General features: G+C 41.7%; 1 protein-coding gene across 7 annotated transcripts in view; it reads left to right on the forward strand.

Annotated features, from left to right (window-relative positions):
* ablim3 (actin binding LIM protein family, member 3) overlaps nucleotides 1-24550 on the forward strand; it is a 44710-nt gene extending 20160 nt beyond the window's left edge. The window contains exons 3-23 of one of the 7 annotated variants that reach the window (XM_044206399.1): nucleotides 354-537; nucleotides 4314-4429; nucleotides 6976-7102; nucleotides 7273-7366; nucleotides 11105-11192; nucleotides 11351-11409; nucleotides 11506-11577; nucleotides 13041-13202; nucleotides 14435-14464; nucleotides 14615-14741; nucleotides 15732-15827; nucleotides 16176-16226; nucleotides 19224-19358; nucleotides 19582-19652; nucleotides 19887-20055; nucleotides 21265-21294; nucleotides 22039-22094; nucleotides 22349-22415; nucleotides 22525-22532; nucleotides 22663-22743; nucleotides 23247-24550. In XM_044206399.1, coding sequence (XP_044062334.1) covers nucleotides 354-537; nucleotides 4314-4429; nucleotides 6976-7102; nucleotides 7273-7366; nucleotides 11105-11192; nucleotides 11351-11409; nucleotides 11506-11577; nucleotides 13041-13202; nucleotides 14435-14464; nucleotides 14615-14741; nucleotides 15732-15827; nucleotides 16176-16226; nucleotides 19224-19358; nucleotides 19582-19652; nucleotides 19887-20055; nucleotides 21265-21294; nucleotides 22039-22094; nucleotides 22349-22415; nucleotides 22525-22532; nucleotides 22663-22743; nucleotides 23247-23360 — 1937 coding nt within the window. In that variant the 3' untranslated portion in view covers nucleotides 23361-24550. Of the gene's footprint in view, nucleotides 1-353; nucleotides 538-4313; nucleotides 4430-6975; nucleotides 7103-7272; nucleotides 7367-11104; nucleotides 11193-11350; nucleotides 11410-11505; nucleotides 11578-13040; nucleotides 13203-14434; nucleotides 14465-14614; nucleotides 14742-15731; nucleotides 15828-16175; nucleotides 16227-19223; nucleotides 19359-19581; nucleotides 19653-19886; nucleotides 20056-21264; nucleotides 21295-22038; nucleotides 22095-22348; nucleotides 22416-22521; nucleotides 22533-22662; nucleotides 22744-23246 lie in introns of all 7 variants that reach the window. The other 6 variants (XM_044206398.1, XM_044206400.1, XM_044206401.1 and 3 more) reach the window with 6 other exon arrangements.
* Nucleotides 24551-24616: the final 66 nt, after the last annotated feature.

Below are 24616 nucleotides of genomic sequence, written 5' to 3' on the forward strand. Positions count from 1 at the left end.
ATGTGGGAAGACAAACATACACACAGCACAAACAAGCACACACGCACACACACAAACAGGTAAAAGGGAGGGTGCTCAGACTGAAAAAAACAGACATGTCTAATGGAACGAACCATGGAAAATGGGAAAAATAGACTTGCAAAACACTTACTACTACTGGGTGTTTTGTTATTTCCTTTTATTTTAATAGCATATGACAGAAAACCCCAATGTGTTTTATTAAATGGGAAGCCAAAAATAGCATTTCTACTATTGTTAACATCTGTTGCTGCCCTCATCCACAGGTTATTCCATATGCTAAAGAGTTTTGAGTGTCCAGATTTCTCACTTTCTCTCACCTGTTCTTTCCACAGTATGTAACTGTGATCTGGCGCGATCTGGCTTCTTCCAGAAGAAGGGCGAGTACATCTGCACGGCAGACTATCAGCGTCTGTACGGCACACGCTGCGACCGCTGTGACAGCTTCATCACAGGAGAGGTGGTCTCTGCTCTGGGACGCACGTACCACCCCAAGTGCTTTGTCTGCAGTGTCTGCAGGTACACATGCACACACACACACACACACACACACACACACAGACACAAACTCTGACTGTTTATACAGGGTTACAGTTGTACATACGGTTGGGCAATAATGCAGCAACATTATTGATTTGTGTTTCTGACCACCTGCCAAAATGTCCAACATTTAGCTTTGTTTTGGCATCAACCAACCCCTGACAAAAAATATCTGGCTCTTAATCTGCTAAATGCTCCACTATGTTCACCAGCTAATTTCTGTCTGCTATTTGGTATAAGAAAGTATATACTGTACTGGAGATGGTATACATTTGTCAACCGTCAAGGGATTTTGACAGTTGCCTATTTTCACATCCAGCAGATATGGTGCAACATTAGCATTTATATGGAGTCGCGTTTCTGATTCAAGTTCAATCCACTCTCCTTTCAGCTCTGTTTTGGTCTCCACCAACTTCTGCTGAAAAATATCTGGCTCTTTAGCTGATGAATGCTCCACTACGTTCACCATCTAGGCGCTAACTTTCTCCATCTGCTGTTTGGTGCCAGGCTGCTTTTTGCTGAAAACAGCTGCCAGCTGTGGCTGGAAACACGGTTGGTGGGAGCGGTGAGACTGAATCAAAACAGTTGCGAGCCTTAAAACCAAAACAATGAGCTGAAAAATGCTGAAAAGCACCACTGAGCTGAGAGAAACTGCAGTTGGGTGATAATTCTCTTTGAGTTTGTCATGACAGGTGACACCGTTCATATTATACACAGTAATTTCATCCATCATTAATATGAAAATATTGATTAGTACAGCTTTAAAATACATGTATCTATAAACAGATTATTATATTAGATTATTATTATTATTATATCACTGTATCATTTATCCATACTGCCTACTCTTAGTAGTACACATTTACCCAGGCTACTTAAGCACAACAGTACATATTGTACAGTAATTGTATAAGTATTGTTCACATTACTTCATCACTTCTTTATCTGTATTGTTCTGTATGAAGCACAAAAGTTATGATAAATTAGTGAAAGTAGCCTGATAGCGGGGAGGACGGAGAACAGGAGATTAATTGTGGAGCTACTGAATAAGAAATGCATGACTGTTTTCTATTTCTCTGCAATGAGTCACTGTTTTCTGCCCCATGACCATGCAGTCCTTCACAAGTAGCAGCTTTCAAAATGAGAAATGCAAAGGTGACTCATTTCTTTATGGGGTGTTTTTATAATGCCAATCAGCTCGTCTTATCTCAGCTCCTGAATGTCAATAAATGTCTGATTGGAAAGCTCCAGCAGTCTGTCATTTTGCTTAGTCGAGACACGATTCCAAAAAGAGAGCTGACCTGGTGTTTCACGCTGTTAGGTTTAGTAAAAGTAGGCCATCTCTCCTCTGACCTCCATCAGTGTTCATGTTAAGCTCCTCCTGAACGAACTAAGAGTCAGCATCCCTGTTGGCTCCTTTCCCTCTTTTTATTTCACCATTTCACTCTTCACTCATTCTTAAAAAGTCCCTTTTTTCTCTGTTTGTTTTGCATTGATATGCATAGTATATGGGAACACCCGTCTCGATTGTGCTCTTCCTCCCTCACCGTCTGTTTTGATGCATTATAAGGTTTACATAAGAGTGATCTTTCCTCACCTCCCTTCAGGAGGGTGGTGTTTGTCTTTTGTCGTGTATCTGCTTGACATTGGCTGATAAACATGCAGTCATGCCCAGCAGCCGTGGGCAAAAAAAACTGAACTGATACCAACTGGCCGGAGACAGTCAGTGGAGCAGTCCTGGCAGTGACAGGGATGTCTGTGTGTGTGTGTGTGTGTGTGTGTGTGTGTGTGTGTGTGTGTGTGTGTGTGTGTGTCAGCATATGTGGAGTCAACTGGAAGAGACAGCGAGAAGCCGAAGGGTGAATCTCTTCTTTCCTGCTCCGTCTGCCCTCTGTCACATTGCTCACAGTCCTTTCTTGTACCTCCTCTATTTTTCCCCATCCTCCCCGCCTGTCTGTCTTCTCCACACCCCTCCTCCTCCTCCTCCCCTTCATCTTCATCATTACCGTCATCATCTTCTTGCTCTTAACCGTCATCCGCATCACATCATCTTCCTTTATGTCATCTTCCCCTCTCTCTTTGTCATCAGTTCTAATGAAGGCAGATTGCAAGTTTCACTTTTCCGGTGATCAAAGCTAGAGGCCATATCTCTAACCCAGAAATAGCTTTATTTCTGTGGCCAGTTCAAATAAAAAAGAAAAAGAAAAAAAAACATGCATTAAATATGTAAACAGAGTAAATTTTTAAAGCGCTGAGAAAGGCTGACAAGGCAAGAGTGTCTTGAGGGAGGGAGAGCAACACACAGGTAAAGACAAGGTCAAACACAGACTAACACACGCATCTGCACCATTACAGCATTTCCTGTGCTTAAGTTGGACTATAGACAGGAATATCATGGTCTGGCACTTATACATGTGAAAGATTTAGCCATGCCCGGAAGTGGACAGTTCAGCGTTTTGCTCAGTGTGGCCTGTCAGTTAAATTAGAATAAGAAAATTGTCTGAGTTTCAGAACAGATGGTTAACCTTGGGACTAACTGAAGGGTGAAATTAAAATTAAGTCTAAATGAATAATACGCGTTATCAGTTTTCATTGACTTGTGTCCCTTTCAGTATTTAACAGGGCATTTGCTGAATAATTTGTGTGGTGAAATGTCTCATCTATTCTGCATACATGTCCGTCCTTTCTGTTTTATGTATGGACGTTGTCCTTCTTTGAATAACATAAAAGCACAAACCTAGAATACTGTATGTGCCAGTTCCCTCCACACACACACACACATATTCAGACAGAAACAGTTGTAAAATACTCCTAACTCCCTAGAAGCACGATTTCTAGGGCTGGCTCACAACCTACGCATCTGCGTTTATACATGTATATTGCACAAGCCTATATTCGTGCTTGCCTCTGTGCATCTCTAACATGGATGCACTGTGCTGTTGTGTGCTGACTGTGAGCTCTGCTGGAGACTCTAGCCTCCCTCTGGGTCTTGGCTCCGGCTCCAGGCCTCGGCGGGGGAGTAAAAGGATTACTGCCGTCTATGTCTTTTAAACAGCCTTCCCTAAGCCTTTTAGCTCCCCATTCATTCTCACAGCCTCCCCAGTCATAAAGAAATCAATCCGTCTCTATGAAAATGCTATGAAGAGGAAAGAGAGACAAAACAGCGCATCATGATATGGTAAATTTAATTTAATAGGCGCTGTTGTGCTGTCATGTACTCTGCTTGTATTTACTTTTCTTAATCTTAGTTTAGCTTTAACGGTGGTGAAGATATCAGTGACCTGGTGGCATCAGCTGTGTAGGGAGTGAGCTAGGCAAAGCGAACTGGGCGGACAGACTGAGAGAGAAAGAGGCAGTTAAGATCAGTATGCACTCCACACAGTCTCCCTAATAAGTTTTCATTCTCACTGAGAGAGCCAGTTTTCCTTTTAGAAGCCCGTGGCAGCGTCACATTATCAGCTCTTTAATCACAGAGCAGCCAGGTGCTCCTGCGACAATCAACGGCCTATTAACTCGCCGCCTCAACTGTTTGGAAATGTATTTTCAGGTTCATAGAGGATGTCAGACTGTATTTAGCTTGTGTCAGCAGGATTATGGCCTGTCTGTCACCCAATCATGTTTCTGCCAGCACCCATTTGTTATTTCCATGTGTACACTTCGATGTAATGTAAACACACACAATCACTGCAGGCATTTTATCTCCTATTGTGTGCTTGTTTTCTAATTCTCTCCCTCTCTATTCCCCCCCCCCTCAGTAAACCTTTCCCCATTGGAGACAGAGTGACGTTCAGTGGAAAGGACTGCGTGTGCCAGCAGTGCTCGCACACACTCGTCAAGCCAAATGAACCGATCAAGATCCACGGGCCCAGCCGTAAGTCCAGTGTCCGCCTCGCTCTGTCCGTTCTGTTTAGGGCCACCAGGCGTTACAGTGCGCCGAGTCTAATGCGATGTGTCCATGAGGCCCATTTTGCTCATTTAGCTAATCGAGTGTCTGTCAAATCAGTGGTCTGACCTGTCGTGCTGATCTGCCAGCTGAGAATTATGCAACACAAACAGACACATCATTCACTCATTACTGTCAACATGCAGAGAAAAGAGGGTTTTATGTATTCACTGTACATCTGAAGGAGCACATACATCTTTCACACACGTACTATATAGTTGTTTACATAAGTAAATAATGAGCTGAAGATCCTGTGTATTATTATACAGGTATATGTCAGAAGAGTGCATAGCCCTCTCCTTTTCAGTATAAAGCAGGAAAATGACAAATTATGATCCCACAACAGAGCAATAGTGATTGATAGTGAATCATTTGTTAAGTGTGGCATACAGACAGCAGGCTGCTGCTCGCTAGCTGCGCAGTAATAACAGATGGTGGAGAGGCAGTGAATAACTGTCCTCCCCAGATCGCTGCATTCAGGAGAATAAAATCCAAACGGCTCCCCAGGTACATGTTCATCACTCAGTCTTATAAGGAGGCCGTCTATGAGACGGGACACAGAGTGCAGACACAAAATGTAATGCACTGGCTTTTACAGACTGTTCCTCTGTAATTTTGATATTTAAGAATGCACGTACATGCTCTGTGTGAAAAAGTGGTAGGAATACGTTTAGCCAGCACAAAATGATTATTTAAGGGGATAAGGCTAGGAACAGGCATTAAATAACATGGTGGAAAGTGTTATCAGTGGACGTTCGCTTATATACGCATCAATAAGCAAATCCTTACCCTGAGAAATTTAGTTTTATAACCTTAATCAAAGCTTTAGTCGGCTGTCTTAATCCTTCTTTGTGTTTCCTTAAAGCAGTAGTTCAACATTTTGGAAACAAGCTTCTTCATCTTATTGCCTTGTTAGTTGAGAAGATTAATGCCACTCTCAGATATGAAGCTACTGCCAGCAGGATGCTAGCTTAGCTTAGCACGTTTGACCAGGAACAGGGAGAAACAGCTAGCCTGAGTCTCTCCGAAGGTAACAAAAACAGCCCTTTGTTATTGCGGATAAATAATTTGCTGAATGTAAATCTGCAGTGTATGACAACTAGACTTAACAATGCTCAGTCGACAACATTTGAGGCCTAAAAATACCTCTTGTTCAATAAACTTTATAATTGGGGCATCACAGTGACCTAGGGGATAAGACGAGTGCCATGTAAACTGCAACATTCCCAGTTCAAATCCGGCCTGGGACATTTGTTGCATGTCATGTCATTCCCTGCAGTGTCTTCCTAAATCATTTCCTTTCTGTCTCTACATACATGTATATAGCCAGTCTAGTCTTTTCTCTACGTTATGCTAACTGCCTGCTGTCTATTGCTTCATATTGAATGGACAGATATGAGAGTCAATCTTCTCATCAAAAAAGCGTATTTCCCCAATTATTTTGCTTTTGACAGCTGATGAAGACACCAGCTGTGACATCACAGAGCAGGAAATGCAACAACAGTGCAGAAGTAGTTTTCTTTCCTCCGTCATTCAGTGTGAATGTTTATGTAACCATACCTAACGATTACTTGTCACAAGCTCGGTTACATCAGTTTCAGACGATCTAAAACTGATTTCATTTGGTGGCTAAAATGGGAACTGTATCATGACTCAGAAGAAAATCAGCTGTGCACAGTAACAGTCTGGGGCTGAAATCCTGGCACTATAGGCTCAGCACTATCACCACCAAATGACAGTTAAGATTTATTTGGACTGCAGAAACCCGACTCAATACACTGCCGTTTTTTACTGCAAGACACAGTTTGTCTTGGCTGACAGGGCAGAGTGGAGTGGTCTCTTGTGTCTCCAGGCTTCTCTCGGTGGCAGTGGACCGGGTCAGAAAAGGTTAAGCTAAGCCAAACGTCTACCAAATGGAAACAAATCGAGCGCTGACCTTTTTTCAGCATTTTGACACTCTGCAGCCATGTATCATTTGCAACCTCTGGACTGTCCTGCTTCTTTTTTGTTAGTGGTGGTCAATAACGCCTGCTGGGGCGACTTACTGAGGGAATATGGAATGCGTGCTTGTGTGTGAGAGAGAGAGAAATAGACAGAGAGAGATTCATACATGTATCATGTGAGGGGGATTTTATGCAACTGTTTTAGCCCTGAGGCTATTTCAGTGATATTTGCTTCCTGCCTGCATTCAATCATGTTTAATAGTGCATACAGTTGAGAGAACAAGCCTCACAGCTCTGCAATGTACTGCATTAGTACGGCTATTGATTAAGGAGGTGACTGTGCCACGGGGGTAGAAAACTACACTTAGGAGCACAGAAGTAGGTGTTAAAAGATGTACAATTACACCTTGGCTCACTTTTTCATTCTCTGTCGCTTCCTTTCCTTCCACTAAATTTCTTCTTTCCTCTGTCTGCATCCTCGCCCTGTGTCTTTTCCCATTCCTCTTTCTTTCACGCACTATTCTTCTCCAGATTGTGCTGGATGTGGAGATGAGATCAAGCAGGGTCAGTCTCTCCTGGCGTTGGAGAAACAGTGGCACGTCAGCTGCTTCAGATGTCGGACCTGCAACATGGTCCTCACCGGAGAGTACATCAGCAAGTGAGTGTGTAAAGAGAAAAAACAACAATATTTCAAAGCATTTGATTCTCATGTCTCACTCAGAAAAGACATACAAAGAGACATATTGGAGTCTTCATATCCAGTTTCTCTCCAGGCTAACCTGTGCATTTGACACACTACAGCATTTTTTTTCATTCTCTATGTTGCAGGGATGGAGTGCCATACTGTGAGGCAGATTACCACGCCCAGTATGGGGTGAAATGTGAGACCTGCAGCAGATACATCAGTGGAAGGGTTCTGGAGGTGAGAACGGGACCAGATTTCAACATGCGACGTTGTTAACGGAGATTTAGCTGCACAAAATTCTGCAGGGATACAGAAATCCAAATTGGGAGTTGACTGTGGTAACTGAGTGTAATCAGTGTTATCAGAACTGAGCAGTTGCGTTTTATCCTAAGCTCCATTTAAGCCCCGCTGTGCTTTAGGGAGTGAGCGACTTAAGATTGGGGGGTGATAAGAATTGTGTCCCGCTTTACTAAACCAAAACAAATTCAGCTGCAGTGTGTTAGCCTGGTCAAACATCGGCGCGTATCCACTTTTTCACTGTTCCTTCTAGAAGCACAGTTAAGCGGAACACAGGCAGGATGCAAAAAGCTAGACTGAATCATAACAATGTGCGAAGAGTTGAGAAGGAAAAGGGAGTTATAAAAAGATCAGAGGGTAAAGATTGAAGGGAAAAGATGGAAGGAGGAGAGAACACAGAAAACAAATTCTGCAGTGATAGAAGTGCACATTTGTGCTTTGCGTGCTGTGTACGCTGAAGCAATTTTAAAAAGAGACAGAAGAAGGAGTCAACGGTGGAGAGAGGAGAGCAGAGGAGAAGGAGCTGAGGCGGACAGATGAAGATGGGTTTAAGAGAGAAGTGAAGGGAAAATAATGAAAGTGATAAAGTGCAGATGCTAATTAAATGTTTTGGAAGAGTCTCTGGAGGGTGTCTCTTGTCTGTTGGGACCTGAGGAAAGGGAGCAGACGTAGTAAAACTTTGTCAGACATTCGCACAGACACTTTCACACACAGACACACACACACACACACACACACACACACACAGGGCCTTGTTGTCCCTGTGCTCCTTCACTTGTCAGAATGGCTGGTGTAAAGTGCTTTGTTCCTGACGATCAGCCTCTCTGGGCTATTTATAGACATGGGGACATGTCAGCCTTTATCTGTGAGTCTCCCTCTCTCTCTCTCTTTCCTATGTCTCTTTCTCTCACTCTCGGAACATTTGTGTGTGCTTGCACGCGTGACATTCATTCTTTTCTCCTGTCAAATTTTGATATCATAATGATTTACTCCTTTAAGATGCAGCGTGCAACTCACAGAAAGCCAGATCCAGAAACACTAGCTCCCTAAACATATAGTATACATTTAGGCTAAAAATAACATACAGGGCAGCTCACCTGGTAGAGAGTGTACCATTAAAGCTGAGTCCTTACCGCAGCGGCCCAGGTTTGATTCCAACCCACTGCCCTTTGCTGCATGTCATCCCCCTTTCTCTCTCTCCTGCCTTTCCTGTCTATCTCTGCAGCTATCACTGTCAAATAAAGGCAAAAATACCTGAAAAATAATCTTTAAAAAAAAAGAATAACGTATAAATTCCATCTAACTTGGCACCTGTTTTTATTTAGTTTTATCTATAAATCTATCTATAATTTTGTCATCCCGATTGTCCATACTGCAATTTTACGTTGGTCTATTCTGTACACATGGGAGAGGGAGAGGGATCCCTCCTCTGTTGCTCTTCCTGAGGTTTCTTCCATTTTTTCCCCCATTAAAGATTTTTTGGGGGAGTTTTTCCTCATCTGAATTGATGGTCTAAGGACAGAGGGTGTCGTATGCTGTACAGATTGTAAAGGACCTTGAGGCAAATTTGTGATTTGTGATACCGGCTATAGAAATAAAATTGACTTGACGTGACTTTTAGTCTTTCGACAAATGTCATTTGATTTATTTTTAATTCCAGTTTTAGGAAAATATACTGGAAAATTCCAGTATATTTCAACCTGGCATATTGGTATATGTGGCCATTGTGACTCTATGGGTCCATCTAACTCTGCACTACCGTCTCTGTTAGAGAGATTAAGGGAAATTAGGACTCGCGCAAAACATGGTATATCGGGGCAAGTTGCGCAAGCCTCCTACAGCTTTCCAAATAACTGAAAGTAAACGCAGACAGTAGCATCCTGGAATAGCCATGTTGGCTAACTGCATGGAGATCTACATCTGTGGGGCAACATGCTGGTTGACCTAACCATCCTGCATATTCATCCGCACATGCTGGTTAGTTTACATGTGCGAGGCTGACTTTCACTGTGGTTATACTGTATTCTAAGAAAACTCAAAAAGCTGTGATTACACAGATTCATCCAGGTCGTAGTCACTGTTTTATAGTGTTTATAGTGTATCACATTGTTTTCTAGTACTGTGTGCACTGACGTAAAGGCAAGCTACTGTAACAAAGAGTTTCCCTACGGGGATCAATAAAGTATTTCTGATTCTGATTCTGATTGAATAAGACTTCCGGTCCGGTATGTAAAACTTAGGAGGAGCTTGTGGCAGAAATGGAATATAATATTTATGTAAGTATGTTTTCATTAGTGTATAATCACCTGAAAATAAGAATCGTTGTGTTTTTGTTACCTTAGAATAAGACATTTTATCTACATGGGAGCGGGTCCCCTTCCATGGAGGTCGCCATGTCACCATCTTGTTTTCAACAACTATTTTTTTATTTAGTTTTAGTGTTATTTTTTTTGTGAAAAAAGTCAACACATTTTTGCCAATTAGTCATCTATTTATCTATTTTATTTCATCATAACGTTGGTGGAGTTGCTTTGCCGGACTGATTTCTCTGCTCTCCTACACTGACAACCCAGAATCTGTCTGTGTTTGTGTCTGTGTTGATAATTAGGCTTAGAACATCGCTTCAGTCCAACTTTCAAGAGCCAAGGGTTGTTAGTTTAATGAGTAGTTTAGAATAGATGGAGAAGGGGAGAAATAAAGACAGGAAACGGAAGAAAGAGAAGCATAAAACCTCCTTTCTTTAGTTTCACTTCTTTCCTTCCCCTTCCTTCCTCAGTGTCTAGTGCCAATAAATATAGCAGCCTATTAATGCCACTGGAGAGAATGGGGGCCTCATTAGAAATGGTAACAGCAGTTGCTGAACTGATACCGTATGACCACAGACAGTAAACGCTCCGCTGCTCGGAAAACCTAGATGGAAATGCTGCATCCTCTCCTGGCTTTCCTTTCAGAGTAACCGGAGACAGACAAGCAGAGCAGGGATTGGTTCAAATGCAGTTTACAGTAGATACGATTAAGAACCATACTGTTCATTGGCACTTGAGAGAGAGCACATTCACATGTCAGCAGTGCTTCTATAAATAGAAATTCTCTAATGGTGTGTCAGAAAGGCAGAGGTGATGGGACGGGGCCACGCCTCAGCCATTAACCCCCCGCGGAGACACATGTGAGAAACATCAGGACCATGAACTGAACTGGATTATTGGACAGAGCCGGCACAGTGACATCATACTGCATCATTTCATGTGTCCATTTCACCTGCGCCATGTGGGTGTTCCCTCGGGGCGCTCTGAATGTCCAAGGACATGTGTCCTTCACTTACACAGCCACCTACTTCCCTCTTTCTCTTTGTAGCGTTCACATATACACACTCCAACACTTTTCTTCATGTGACTGACCTACAGGGATCTTTGCGCTAATTATGGCATGGAGGAGAACGGGTGGTGGCTGTCACGTGATTTGCTGTATGCTGATGAAACTACTACAGGCTTAATGATGTCTGAATACATTATGAGGCCATTGGCGGCCAGGTGATGTACAGTAGAAAACATATGGAGATAATGACCTGCTCAAGGTGGGGGCACAATTTGTAGATGATCCCTCACTCTGTGAAATTGTTTATGATGATAATTTATGTTCAGTCACACCTCTTCTTCTCTCCTCCTTTGCTCCTCACAGGCGGGAGGGAAACACTACCACCCGACCTGCGCTCGATGCTCCCGCTGTAACATGATGTTCAAAGAGGGAGAGGAAATGTATCTGACAGGTGAAACTTGTCATGCACACACACACACACACACACACACACACACACACACACACACATACACACTGTAGAGTACACTTGCCCATGTAGATGAATGCATGGCATGTGGGAACACCTAACGCCAATCAGTCTTCTCTCCTTCTCTGGCTCTTCTTCAGGATGTGAGGTGTGGCACCCATTATGCAAGCAGGCAGCGAGGGCAGAGAGGAGACTCAGGGTGAGATAGAGTTTGAAATGAAAATGTTAAAGTAAAACGAAAACTGTAATTTCCTCACTGTGTGCATTCACCCCTTTGTCTGTTTGTACCTCACAGCACAGACGCCTGTCAGAGGCCTCTATCTCTCCACCAGGCTCCTCCATAGGCTCTCCCAGTAGGGTTATATGTGTAAGTAGCCTATAACTTATAACAGCTCTGAGTCACTTTTAGCTGCCACCGAGCTTATCCTAAAAGCACAATCGCCACACCAGAAACACAAGCACTACCCAAAGGCTTGAATGGTTAAGCACCAACCTGAGAGGCTGCTCACTCCCTTGGCCTATTCATTTGTCTGTGTCATAACCTCTGTTGTCATTAGTGATGTGGAAGAAAATGATAAAGTATATTGTTGTCACAATGTGAACAACTGTTACAGCACAACACAATATTAATGTGTTATGCCTGTGATGACCATCTTCAGTCATCAGTTCCCAGAAAGTATTGATATAGTGATTTGCAAGTCGAAAAACATCCATCCTAAACTAGCATCGTGTCTCCAGGGATGGCATTGTCAGTCGGTGCACCACTTTGGTCTAGACTAAAAATTTTAACAGCTATTTGATGGATGGCCATAAAATGTTGTACAGACATTCATAGTCCCCGAAAGATGAATCCTAATGATCCTAGTGCCATCATCAGGTCAAAGTGAAAAAATTGTCCAATCCTTTGGTTTATGACCTGAAACTAATGACATTCTCATCAGCCTCAGCTGTACTTTGTTTTTACTCCTAATTAGCAAATGTTAGCATGCTAACAGGATAAACTAAGATGGCGAACATGGTAAACATTTCCTGCTAAACATCAGCATGTTAACATTTGCATTTCCCAGTTTTAACTTAAACACCTAGACATGTTTTGATGTGCAAATCATCAAATCAATGCTTCATGGTTGGCCATTTAAAACCCAAAAATATATGCATACATATATGTAAAAAATACAGAGGCTAGTTGGGGAACATACCAGGTTAATGTGAAGGTAGTCCCTCTGTGCATTGCAGAGTTGGACCAGTTCCATTTCAAAACGAAGCTTCAGCCAGATATGGAACAATGTCCAACTGTGCTGCTTGGCAGTCTGCTGAGTGTTGCTGCGTGTCGGCAGTATTAGCATGTCAAGGGTTGTCTGCATGCAAGCAGGAGTCACCGCTCTATGCTCAGCCCTGCCCTGCTCTGCTCTCATCTCATAATCAATGACCTTTTTGTTTAAGGTGATGGATGAGGGAGAAATGCAGTGTAAGCACGCTTGTCGTCCATACTGTCTCCTCTCCCTCTCTCTCGCTGGCTGTCTTTGATTCCTCTGCACTCTTTCTCACACATGCAGAGTTCCTGAAGGTCATCAACTTACACTGCTGTCAGGTTCTGCAGTATACATGTGTACTTTTGATGAGTGCACACGCACACGTATGTGCATGTGCAGGCTTGTGTGTGCTTTATCAGCTTTTTCTCACTTCTTCTCACCGCTGCACAATCTGCACATTGTCACTGGTGGAGTTTCCATTCTATTTTGTTCCTGTGCATCGTCCGTGTGGTTGATGTTGGGTCTTGTTGCTGTTGTCTCTGTCTTTGGTGGGTGTATGTGTGTGTCCTCTCTCCAGGCCAGAGTGAAGAATGAGTTCCTAGATTATAAGGACCTAGCTGCCCTGCCAAAGGTCAAGGCCATATACGAGGTCCAACAGCCAGACCTCATATCCTCCTCATACCAGCCCTACCACAGATACACCTCTGATGACAGGCTAGACACTTACAACTATGGGGAGGTACTACTGCTACACACTCCAGGCCAAACTTAGCATTGGTCTCATCATTGGTCTGTTTTCAGGAGCAACACTTTATTTAGTTTTTAGATGGCGCTGTGCTGATAAGAAGTGTGTGTCTTCATTGCAGCAGAGTCATATAATATTTGAAGGGCTCATTATTTTCATTTTTCAAAAAATTATTGAATGGATTGTTTTAATGTGGTAAACTGTGATTAAGAAATTGGACATTTGAATGGAAAATTTGATTCAAAAATACAAGTTAATTGTTTTTTTTTAATTTACAACAAGGGACTCTAGTACATAATCAAGAGCTCTTCTTTTTTTTCTCTTCACTGTCTGGAAGCATTTACTGAGCTGTCAACATCGCAAGAGAACCTTATTTACTGTAAAACAATTTTCGATGCATGGGGACATAAAGCAAGATGAATTTTTAACCAATTTTTTTTTTTTTAAATCCTGTGAATGTTCAGTGGTATTTGGTAAAAATCTAAAAAATGATGAGCCTTAAGTATTCGTGAATATTTTATAGTATTTGTTTGAAATTACAGATTGGGGGATTTTACTGCCTTCATACAGACAATTCCCATTAGTTTCTGGTAAATGTCTAATAACAAGTGCACCGTACTTAAAGGAATAGTTCGACATTTTTGGAAATACCTCTCTCATATCTGTCTGCTTAGCTTATAATAAAGACTGGGAATAGCGGAAAAACAGCTAGCCTTTTGCTGTCCAAAGGTTTAAAAAATCTGCCTACCAGCACCTCTAAACCTCACTAATTAGAACATTATATCTTGATTGTTTAAGCCACACAAAAACCCAAGTATAACCAAGAAAAAGTTCAAGCATGTAACACCCTGTAAAACTACAACTAGATGTTTCTACACTTCGGTTTGTGTACGGATAAAACAAAAGCGATATAACATGTTAATTAGTGAGCTTTAGACATGAGTGATATCCATCTTCTCCTCCAGAAAGAAAATAAGCTTATTTCCCAAAATACCGAACTTTTCCTTTAACTGACTTTAAAATAATTATTTGGCTGCTAGTCATCACTTGGTCCCATGCAGAAAACCCCACCAATCATCCACGTAGGATAAAACAAAGCAGAAATTTAATTTGAAAAGACTGTCTCTTTCTTGTGGTCCGGTTAATACATATGTGAAATATTGTTTGTCCTATACTTCTGTGCTACAGTGCAAATAATCACTGTTCTTTCTCTACTGATTCTTCAGTCACTTGGGACACTCTCTCCCTATTCTCAGGTAAGCATTCTTCCTCAGACTGTAAGTAGCAGAGCACTTAAGGACGAGTTTAAACAAGTGAATGTCATTTTAACCTGTCACTAAGCTATTTGTCTCCCCGTTGCCTCTTGCACTTCTTTCACCTCTACCTCATCTCCCTTGTCTTTTCAGGACTATGACAGCCTGGATATGAAGCAGAGGCGGTGCTCCAGTCCAGGTTATATTGACTCGCCGACTTATAGTCGTCAAGGCATGTCACCCATCATGCCTCGCTCTCCGCAGCACTATGGCTACCCTGGTGAGTCAGATGATATTCACTCCTAGTTGTCTGCTTATAACCTCAAAGTTTAATATCAGTCTATTGAAAAAAGTATTAAATGAAGTCAATCATGCTGTACTTAATGTGAAGTGCACTTTGAATAAAGTTGAAGCACTTATGTAGTTTCTGAGCTGAGTCATTTTTAATTTTGGGAATGATTCTACTGAAGTTAAGTCGTTTAAAGGAATAGTTCAGCATTTTGGGAAATATGCTTATTTGCTCTCTTGCTGATGTTGAGGTGAGAAGATCAATATCACTCTCATATGTGTCTGTTCAGTGAGAAGATATGGCCAGCAGCCGCTTAGCTTAGCGTAGCATAGCATAAAGAGTGGAAACAAAATCCACTTACGTACCAGCACCTCTGACGTCTTATCTTCACTGTAAGGTTGCCAGGCAACCAGTGGAGACTTCAGGAAGTTACTGCTCCTAGTGAAGAAATTGTCCCGCACAAACTGTCGTTTGTACACTTGTTATTGTATGAATATTAAAAAAAAAGGAGTTATAACATATGAATTGGTAAGCTTTAGAGGTAGGCGGATTTTGCCATTTTTGGACAGAGCCAGGCTAGTTTCCAGTCTTTATGCTAAGTTATCCAACTTCTGGTTGTAGCCTCATATTTAGCGTACAGACATGAGTGGTATCAATTTTTTCACACATTCACCGCCTTAGGGCAGAATGTCTTTCACTTCATTCTCAAATAGTTGTTTGGCTATTGCATATGCTGCAGTTGCTCCTTGGCTGTCATTTCATTTAACTCTTACACATGTGCACTGACACTGTAATTACAGTCATAAGAAGACAAGTCAATAACCTTTGTCATCACACAAGTGAAGAAGTTATCCAGTGTCACTTTGTAATTTGAATGAATGTTTAGGCTGTTTGGTTTTCATCTGCATGGATGAGACTTGTGTTGAGGCCTTCCTTCATGCTCATATTTCCTTTGCTGTGATTGGCTGTGGCTGGCTGCAGGCTCTGAGAGTGGCAGGAGTTCACCTTATTACGGCCAAGAGGGGCGGTCAAGCACACCCACCACAGTCCAGCCCCCTAAACATTTTCATGTACCAGGTAGGACTTCTCATCACACTTTTCATAATCTCGTAGATTTTTCTTTTAGAAATTTCATCAGCCATTATTCACTAATGCAAATCATCCAGAAAGGTCATTTTGAGTTCCGTGGAAATGAGGGGGTGTGAAAATGTGACTGAAAATGTAACTAAGTCGTATTTTTATACCGCACATAATTGCTCTGGCATATTCTTCCCCTCATACTGCATCTTTACCTTCTTTTACCTTCCTTTACAACCATCCCTGCTACCTCCACCTTCTCCCCTCAATCATCCCAACAGAAGCTCACATCCTCTCTTCCTTTACTCCTCCATGTTTCACCTCTTCATCTCCTCTTTCTCTCCTCAGCCACAGGGGACCCCAACATCTACAGGAAGCCTCCCATCTATACGAGAGCGGGTACAGTGCAGTTAGCCTCGCCTTAGCCTGCCTGTCCTCCTGTCAGTTTAGTCATGCTGTGTTTGAGTACTAGATGTAGATGTTTTTACCAACCTATTGATGTTTTTCAACAGCCCCTTGTGATTTATTAGTATTGATGTTCCACTTATCATCTAAATTGAAGCCAATCAATAAAAAGAGATAAAGATAAATGGAAAGGACTGACCCTGTGCTTGAAAATGCACAAAGGAAATGGAGTTCGACTTGTACAACTCTTTTCAAAATTGAAGATAAAGATCAATTAGACTCATTGCATTAGTAAAATTGAAAGCAAAAGAGTGTCTGTTTAGTGTGCATGTCACAAGCACACGCGCATGCCTGCTTCTTGGTCACAGGTCCAACAACACGACAGGTTCTTGTCGGCAAATACGGCTGGGATAGACCATGAACGAGGTTAAGGTTGCTCAGGCGTGACAAGTGTTGAGTACATGGGACTCTGGGGAGACACAACTCGCCAGAATAGAACAGAATAATGAAACAAAGCACGGTGGAAAACTGTATTATAACTGGAATTTATATTTGCTGTGGAGACTTGTTTTATTTCACAGCCTAGTCTAGTTAACCAGTAGTCAGTGTGTGATTTACTTAGATGTTACTGTAATTGTTTCCAAGGAATCAGCAGAATCCAGAGACAGCTGTTGTCCTAGTTATTTTTGTAGAAAACAGAGGGAGCATGTGAGAGGGGAAGACTGATTTTGTAATTGTGTGGATTTATGTTGTCATTCAGTCAAATAGCAAGGCAGTGCGGTTAACACAACATGCTATTTTTTCCTTTTCTTACAAGCCATTAAACTTAAATGCACTTTAGCCATCTGGATAGCGTGCTTCAGTCTAAACATTTGTAAGAAAAAGATTCACAATCCTCTTGTCACATTACACTGGAAAAGGCTTTTCAGCCGACAGTCACAAGACTTAAGATCTCTGTATGGAGGATAGTTTATCTTTGTTGTTGTCCTGCATGTTCTTCTGTATTGTATGTGTTGGTATTTGTGGGGTAGTTAGTAAACTGTGTCGACCTGTGTATAGACACTTTCACCCTTCTATGTTTCTCAGCTATAATTAGTACATCACCGGCCATAATGTTTCCATGCACAAACACATATTTGCTTATAAAGAATAAAGTCATTTCAGCATTTACTGTAAATGACAAGTTCAAAAACCCTTTAAGCTTTCCTTGTTAGAATACTGACATTCAGCACACACTTCAACATCAGTCATATTGATCCATCTCGTACTTTATGTCTTCCTAAACAGCTATTGATTATTATTTTCTTTTAATGATGTAAATCCAAAGCCACAACAGACACATGTGAAGTTGTGTTGCTGTGCACATCGGAGGCCCGTTATGTACTATGCAGTTAACAAGTTCGCTACCTGTATAGAAAAGACGCTGTATCAGACCCCTGTTTTTTGGCTTTGTCCTTGTTCTCCATATGGGTAGCAAAGCTCTGACATTGTCACATCTCCCTTGGGGAAGCTCCAATAATGTTTCCCTTTTCTTTTCACTTCTTTTGTATTGCATCAAATCACTTTTATTCACTTCCCTCCACTTTCTGCTCCACTTTCCCTGGTGACCTTGCCACTGTAAGTATCTCCCTCCTCTCGCTGTTTCACTCACTGTCAGTAGATAGATATTGCATATGTCTGTCTGTCTGTGTGTGTGTGTGTACGGTATAAGTTTCTCTTCCTGTGTTTGTCATCCCATGTCACTACTGTATATCCATACTTCCTCTGACAGAAGTTTCAATCTGCTGACAAACTTTGCTCTGAATGTGTGTGTGTGTGTGTGTGTGTGTGTGTGTGTGTGTAGCGGCTCGCCCTGTCGTCGAGCTGAAAGTGTGTGTCCCAAAGATGAGAGCCATTGGTGTCATGCATCATGTATATAGGAATTCAATGGATCATGGATTGGGTCTGGCATGGCTAATGGCTAACAGAGTGAAGAGCGATCTATCTGACATTACACTGCATGTCATCCCCATTGACTTCCATTGACTGTGCTTTAGTGCAGAGTGGCATCAATATCATCGCCTCACACACTCATGAAAACGACTGCGTGCCTCAGGCTGAGCAGTAACTGAACTCACTTTGATGCTGGTTATTTTAATGCTGTTGGCTGAAATATTGATCTCCTCTGACAGGAATGGTGGATATGAGCATTAATGTACTCTCAAGCGGTGCATCTTTGTGATATTCATTAACACATTTTCCTCTGTAGCACACTACAGTGCTTTCTACTCTTATAGTGATAATTTGACATTTTGGGAAATACGCTTATTAACTTTCTTGCCCGAGAGCTAGATAAGAAGATTGATACCGCTGTCATGTCTGTCTCTTCAATATGAAACCTGTAGTTAGCTTAGCTTAGCATAAAGACTTGAAGCAAGGGGAAGCAGCTAGCCTGGCTCTTTAAAAAAAGATCTGCCAACCAGAACCTCTAAAGCTCACTAATTACCATGGTATATCTCATTTGTTTAATCCATACAAAATCCGAGCATAGTGAGGAATCTTGTTTTGAGGTTGCCAGGTAGCTGGCAGAGACTCCAGGAAGTCACTGCTCATGGCCAAAAAATAGTCTGCCAAATAACCCCTGTAAAACCGCAACTTGTCATTTTTACACCTTGGTTTTTGTACAGATTAAACAAATCAGATATAATGTGTTAATTGGTGAGCTTTAGGGATGCTGATAGGCAGATTTGTTTTGTTAACCTTTGGAAAGCAACAGGCTAGCTGTTTCCCCGTTTCCAGTCTTCATGCTTAGCTAATTAACCATATTCTGGGTCTAGCTTCATATTTAATGGATACATACGAGAGTGCTATTGATCTTCACATCTAACTCCAAGCAAAAATGTGAATAGCCATATTTCCCAAAATGTTGAACTATTTCTTTAACAGAATTGCCAGTTACCTTGGTTCTGTCTGTTTTTCTTTTCTATCTTAACTTGATCCATTTCTTCACAGGCAATCATGTGGACGCAGCCACCAAAAGCAGGACCAGCGAGGACATTCTCAGATCCTCCAGACTGTCCACCTACTCTCCTGAGCCATACACACAGTCAGAGTCTGACTACTACCCATACACCAGCTCCCCCAAGGGTAGGAAAAAGGGTCATTTCACTGAGTTTTCGAATGACAAGCTACATAGTAAGCTGCATTTTTTTCATTTTCCACTGGACCAAACACAGACATAGAAGTACACTTCCTTTTGTAACTCTGTGTTGTCATATTTATTCACTCACCCACTCAGTTACTGCGTTCCACTCTGAGCTCTACTGTATATTCATACAAGGGAATCTCTTTTATCTGTTTTCTCTCTCAGCCTATCGGATGCCGAGAAGGCGCTTCTCGACAGGAGGAGATGAAGAGAGTTGGAGTCACAGTCTTCAAAGAGTAAGAGCTTCATTATTTTCTTTCTCTCTTTCTTCATCATCTGGTTGAAGAAAGTCATCTCCTTAGAAACACCTATAAATAATGCACTTCTTATGGTATGGTGCCTAAACTATCCTCCTTGTCATTATTTGCTTCTTCCTCCATCTTGCATTCACTGTACATTCAATTAGCTGTTTTCCCTCATGTCTCTTTCTTTTTTCTCCCTCTTCTGCCTCTTTCCTCGCTCCCTCTCAGATTGGGAGTGGCATCGGGAGGATGATCCTAAAAGAAGAGATGAAAGCCAGATCTGGTTCCTATGACAACGACCCCTGGGGCAGTGCGAGGAATTCTCGTAGTGGGAGCAAGGAAACACTCAACACTACAGGCTATGGCACCACGGCGTACAACAACACTGTCAACGGATGTAAGGATCCACCCTGCCCCCTTTGCATCTCCCTCTTTGTCTCTTGTTCTTTCTGTTTCTGCAAGTTCATGAACGCCCGCACCTCGGACTGTATTCCTGTGCTGCCGTCCCTCCCAGTGTGATCATATGTGTTGCCACGAGGTCTTTTTATGAGCCTCAATATCTGCGGTCATTTGGGCTTGGGGTGAAGGCAGCAAGGTTGTGGATGCAGGTCAGAGGGTCATGGCTGCTGCAGGCGGGGCGGTTTATTGAGATGGAAAGATGTTGAGGTAGCTGAACAGCTGCTGCCGAACCTGTGGTAGGCCAGCAGCAGCAGCAGCAGCTGTGGCCTGTCATTGTTGTGGGGATGTCTGATCACACTGATTCTGAACATTTCAAGCTACCAGATGCAGATGTGCCAGATGTGATAAAGCCGTACCTGAAGCTACCAGAGTTGTTTCTGTTTGTAAGGACCAAGCTTCAGTGGTCACGCGACGTATTGGGACTGTTATTTTAGCCCCTGACATTCAGACACCAGCCTGTCTTCATCTCTATCCAGCGATTCCTTCTTCTTTTCACTTCCTTGCTCCATCTCTTTCACCATCTCCCTCTTCAATTTGCGTGCTTATTCCAGCTTTTTCCCCCCTCCTCTCTCTCCTGATATCACTCTCTATATTCTACTCTATTAACTCTCAGTCTCTCTATTTATCCATCCATCTATCTGTGTACCTATCTCACTCTCTCCCTCTCACAGCTGGTGTCCCATATTGTGGTTTATTTATGAGCAGTAAGATCTCTCATTAAAGCTGTTTCTCTGATGGGAGGGGACACAACTGAACGGGACTCTGTTGGCTTCGGTTGAAAGGCAACAAAGCCTTGTAGCCATACAAGCTGTGTTGTGCAATTAGATGGTGGAGCGTGCAGTGTGTCTTTGTATGTTGCTTTCCTATTTTTTATTTCTTCCCTGAACCAGTCCTGCCTGGCCTCTTTCTGCCTTATTGCCCCTTTGATGTTTTGTGTTCCTCCCAGGGCTTGATGGGTACCCAGCTTGCTCCTTTTCTGTTTCTTTGTTACGCCTCTAACTAGACAGATGGCTGTCAAATCTCCACAGCAATTTTCCCTGAATATTTTTTTAAAGGAACTTAGGGAATGGCAGATTAAAAATGCTGCAGCATGTGTGTCTTTTGCAATAAAGATGTCATGAGCCTATATGATCTCTTTATTTCACAGCTCCCAGATCTCAGTACAGCGCTGATAGTGGTGAGTTTATCATCTATATTTCATAAATGTTCTAAAATGTTTTAGGCTTAAAGGGACAGTTCACCCCAAAATCAAAAATACACAGTTTAACTCTTACCTGTAGTGCTATTTATCCATCTTCTGCAGTGATACAGTTGGCAGGTGTAGTTCGGTAGAAATAAAATAGTTCCCACATGAAACTGCTCACAACAAGGTCTGTGGATTATCTTGAGTAACCCGGCCGTGATTTCTGGAAAGAGACATTGCTGTTGATTTTTTAGAATGTATTTTTTGGCACTTTGAGCACCACAAGCCGAGTGCCATCTAGTTCCATTACAATAGTGACGGCAGACATCTCTATTGCTGATATCTCCAAAACACAGGAACTTACACCAAAACACTCTAGATGGATAAACAGCACTACAGGTAAGAGAGGTTTGATTTTGGGGTGAACTGTCCCTTTAATCTCTTTTATTTAAATAGTAGCTGTTTTTATATTTACTTTTTGAATGGCAGTTGGCATTGGATCATAAATGATGTGATTGTGCTGGATTCAGTGACCTTACATCAGCAAAACTCCAATATTATGTGCACACAGCTGGAACTTTAGGAATTTTTTGGTTGGTCATGAGCGCCATCTTCTGGCACTAACCTGGCACTGATTATATGATTTAATGTGCCAAACTACATGAAAATAATTGGAAATTTAAGCTGAACTGTTGGCTTGACTATGGTAATATTGTACTACTGCTTTCTGTATTTTAGATTTTGTTTGTAAGTCCGCCTCCCTACCAGGATATGGACGCAACGGAATTCAAAGGGTGAGTCCACAGTGAACAAGACAGATTAGCTGTATTTATTATACAGGCTTGGGGCTTATTTTTGATGGGTCTCGCATTTTCAAAATTGCATCTGTTATATGAAATTGCCATTAACCTTGACGCACTAGAATTGATAGTTTATCGTTAGGGCTGTTGTTATTCCCAAATCTCATTACATATGTTTACATGTCTCAGTTTAAAAATATGCCAGTCTCTGTTTATGTTTAAGTTGCTGTCCCTCTCTACACACGCAGCCTCAGAGTGCAGATTGCTACCAGTACCAGTATGACAGTGGCAGTGAGGTCAACTGGGGAAGCAGAGGTAATTTAATATGAATTTAAAACACCTACCCCTTATTAGATTGAAGCAATTAATTCAACACTTTTTTCTATTGTACTGACTTAATTCTCTTTCTCTTTCCTCCCAGCAGAATACAAGGTACGGTTTTAAAATAATCACTTGAATAATTAATTCCATGTGAGTTAGCTTATATGTTGAATAATCCCAGTGTTATTGTAACCAAGTGTTTAAAGTTTGATAAAGCATGGTTGCCTCTCCCTCTCTGCAGATTTACCCATATGAAGCGCTCATTGTCACCACCAGAGGCCGCAATAGGCTGCCCAAAGATGTAGACAGAGCCAGACTGGAGGTAGGTTATGAATGGGCCATTAGGCTGACTGTCCTGAGAAGAAGTTGTCCTAATAACTAGCACCATAGCCAAGAGTTTTGAAATGCTAAGGCTATACCCACAGAAGAACCCCGCCCATCTATGAAACTTCTGACAAGCCACCAACCTTTGTATTTTGAAAAAATTGAACTGTTCAATTATATTTTCTGTAAATTCTATCTCCTTAGATTAAGGTCTGGTGGGATGTAATTGTATGTAATTCTGGTGAGAAATACTACATTCTTTTTCTTTATTTAATATGTTTGACTAGTCTAAAAATCCCATAAACATGTGCACTATGTATGTAGTTGTTGAATTTAAATTTGTCTTTTTGTCATTATAACCTTGATGTCCTCAGGGGCAACTAAGGCCTAGTTGAAAAGAATAGTATATCAGAGGAATGTGAGATTTAATTGGGTTGTGTAAAAAAAATGACAGGTACAATGTGATAACTGTGTGTGGTCTCTTTATCCTTGTGTTCTCAGCGTCACCTTTCTCCGGAGGAGTTTGCCCAAGTGTTTGGCATGACCGTGGAAGATTTTGACCGGCTGGCTCTGTGGAAGAGAAATGAGCTCAAGAAACAGGCCCGACTGTTTTAATAACATATAGACGTCCGTTGAATACTGCCATAACTAGAGCAAGAGACTTGACTGGCTGTAGGAGGGGGAAGAAAGAGATAAGAAGACTTCTACTCAGTTTCACTGCCATGGCTGAGAACCTGTTCTAGATCTCCTCATAAGACAAACCAAATTCTGGTCACACCAGTGTGGACTTGTGAGATACAGAGGGAAGGCCACAGAGATATTATGCACAGATGGACTGATCAACTGTTATGTGGTTGCCAGTGCAACTATGGCTGTGTGCTGGAGTGGTGTGTAAGCAATAGAGACTGTAGTACAGTAGTGTTGTGATTTTCTTAAGCCTGAAAGATGGAGGAAGGCATGACTGTGCCCCTATAAGGCCACATGTGGGGATGTCTGTGACCAGAGCCGCAGTACTAAAACATAAAGAGAAGAATTTTGGCTTTGCCTTATTTGTTATGCTCTCTTAGTTATGAGTGTGCAGCACCAGCAATCTGAATGAGTAGAATGTAGATACAGTATATCATTTATGACACTTTATCAGTGTGAATGATTAGATGAAAAGAATGAGTGAGTGAGCTTACAGCATCACTTTGCTTTGGTTTATAAGGATGCATTTTGTTTACCTGTTTCCCTGTGTTTGCTCTTTCACATGAAATACTGTGTCCCTCTGGTTTACACTAACTGATATCGAATGAGACAAGAAACAATCTGAGGTGGACACAACTATTTCAGTTGTATGTGTGACCTGCATTGATTTGTGTGAAAATGAAAACCAAAGTGAGAATGTAGATATACAGATTAGCAGATCACTTCCATGTAATGTTCTGGTTAAATAGTTAAAGGTCACCAATAGAAACAGTTCACTGTATGGTAACCTAAAAGAATGTGCAATCCAGTAGATTAAATAGATAAAGGAAACACAAATTCAGTCCTCCTGCTCCATGTTTTCCAGCTCATTGCAATAGAATGATGACTAAATGTTTTAGGATGAGTCATCCATACATTAACATTCACTGTTATTTATATTACTTTTAGAATGATAATCCAATAATTTTGTAGCTACAGAGATTATATTCACTCACAATGAAACGCTCTGCAAGGTATTTAACACACTGAAAAATATACAGGGTTGTTGAAGACTTTACTTCCTTTGAATACTGTTATTTTTGATTTTGTCACTAAAAATTAAACTTGAAACAAATTCAGTCTCCTCTTTTTTATTTGTAGTTGGGAACCATCCAAATATTTATATCAAATATTTTCTTAAAGGA

This window comes from Siniperca chuatsi, linkage group LG8 (assembly GCF_020085105.1).
Source record: "Siniperca chuatsi isolate FFG_IHB_CAS linkage group LG8, ASM2008510v1, whole genome shotgun sequence".
In the NCBI taxonomy this organism is placed as follows: domain Eukaryota; kingdom Metazoa; phylum Chordata; class Actinopteri; order Centrarchiformes; family Sinipercidae; genus Siniperca; species Siniperca chuatsi.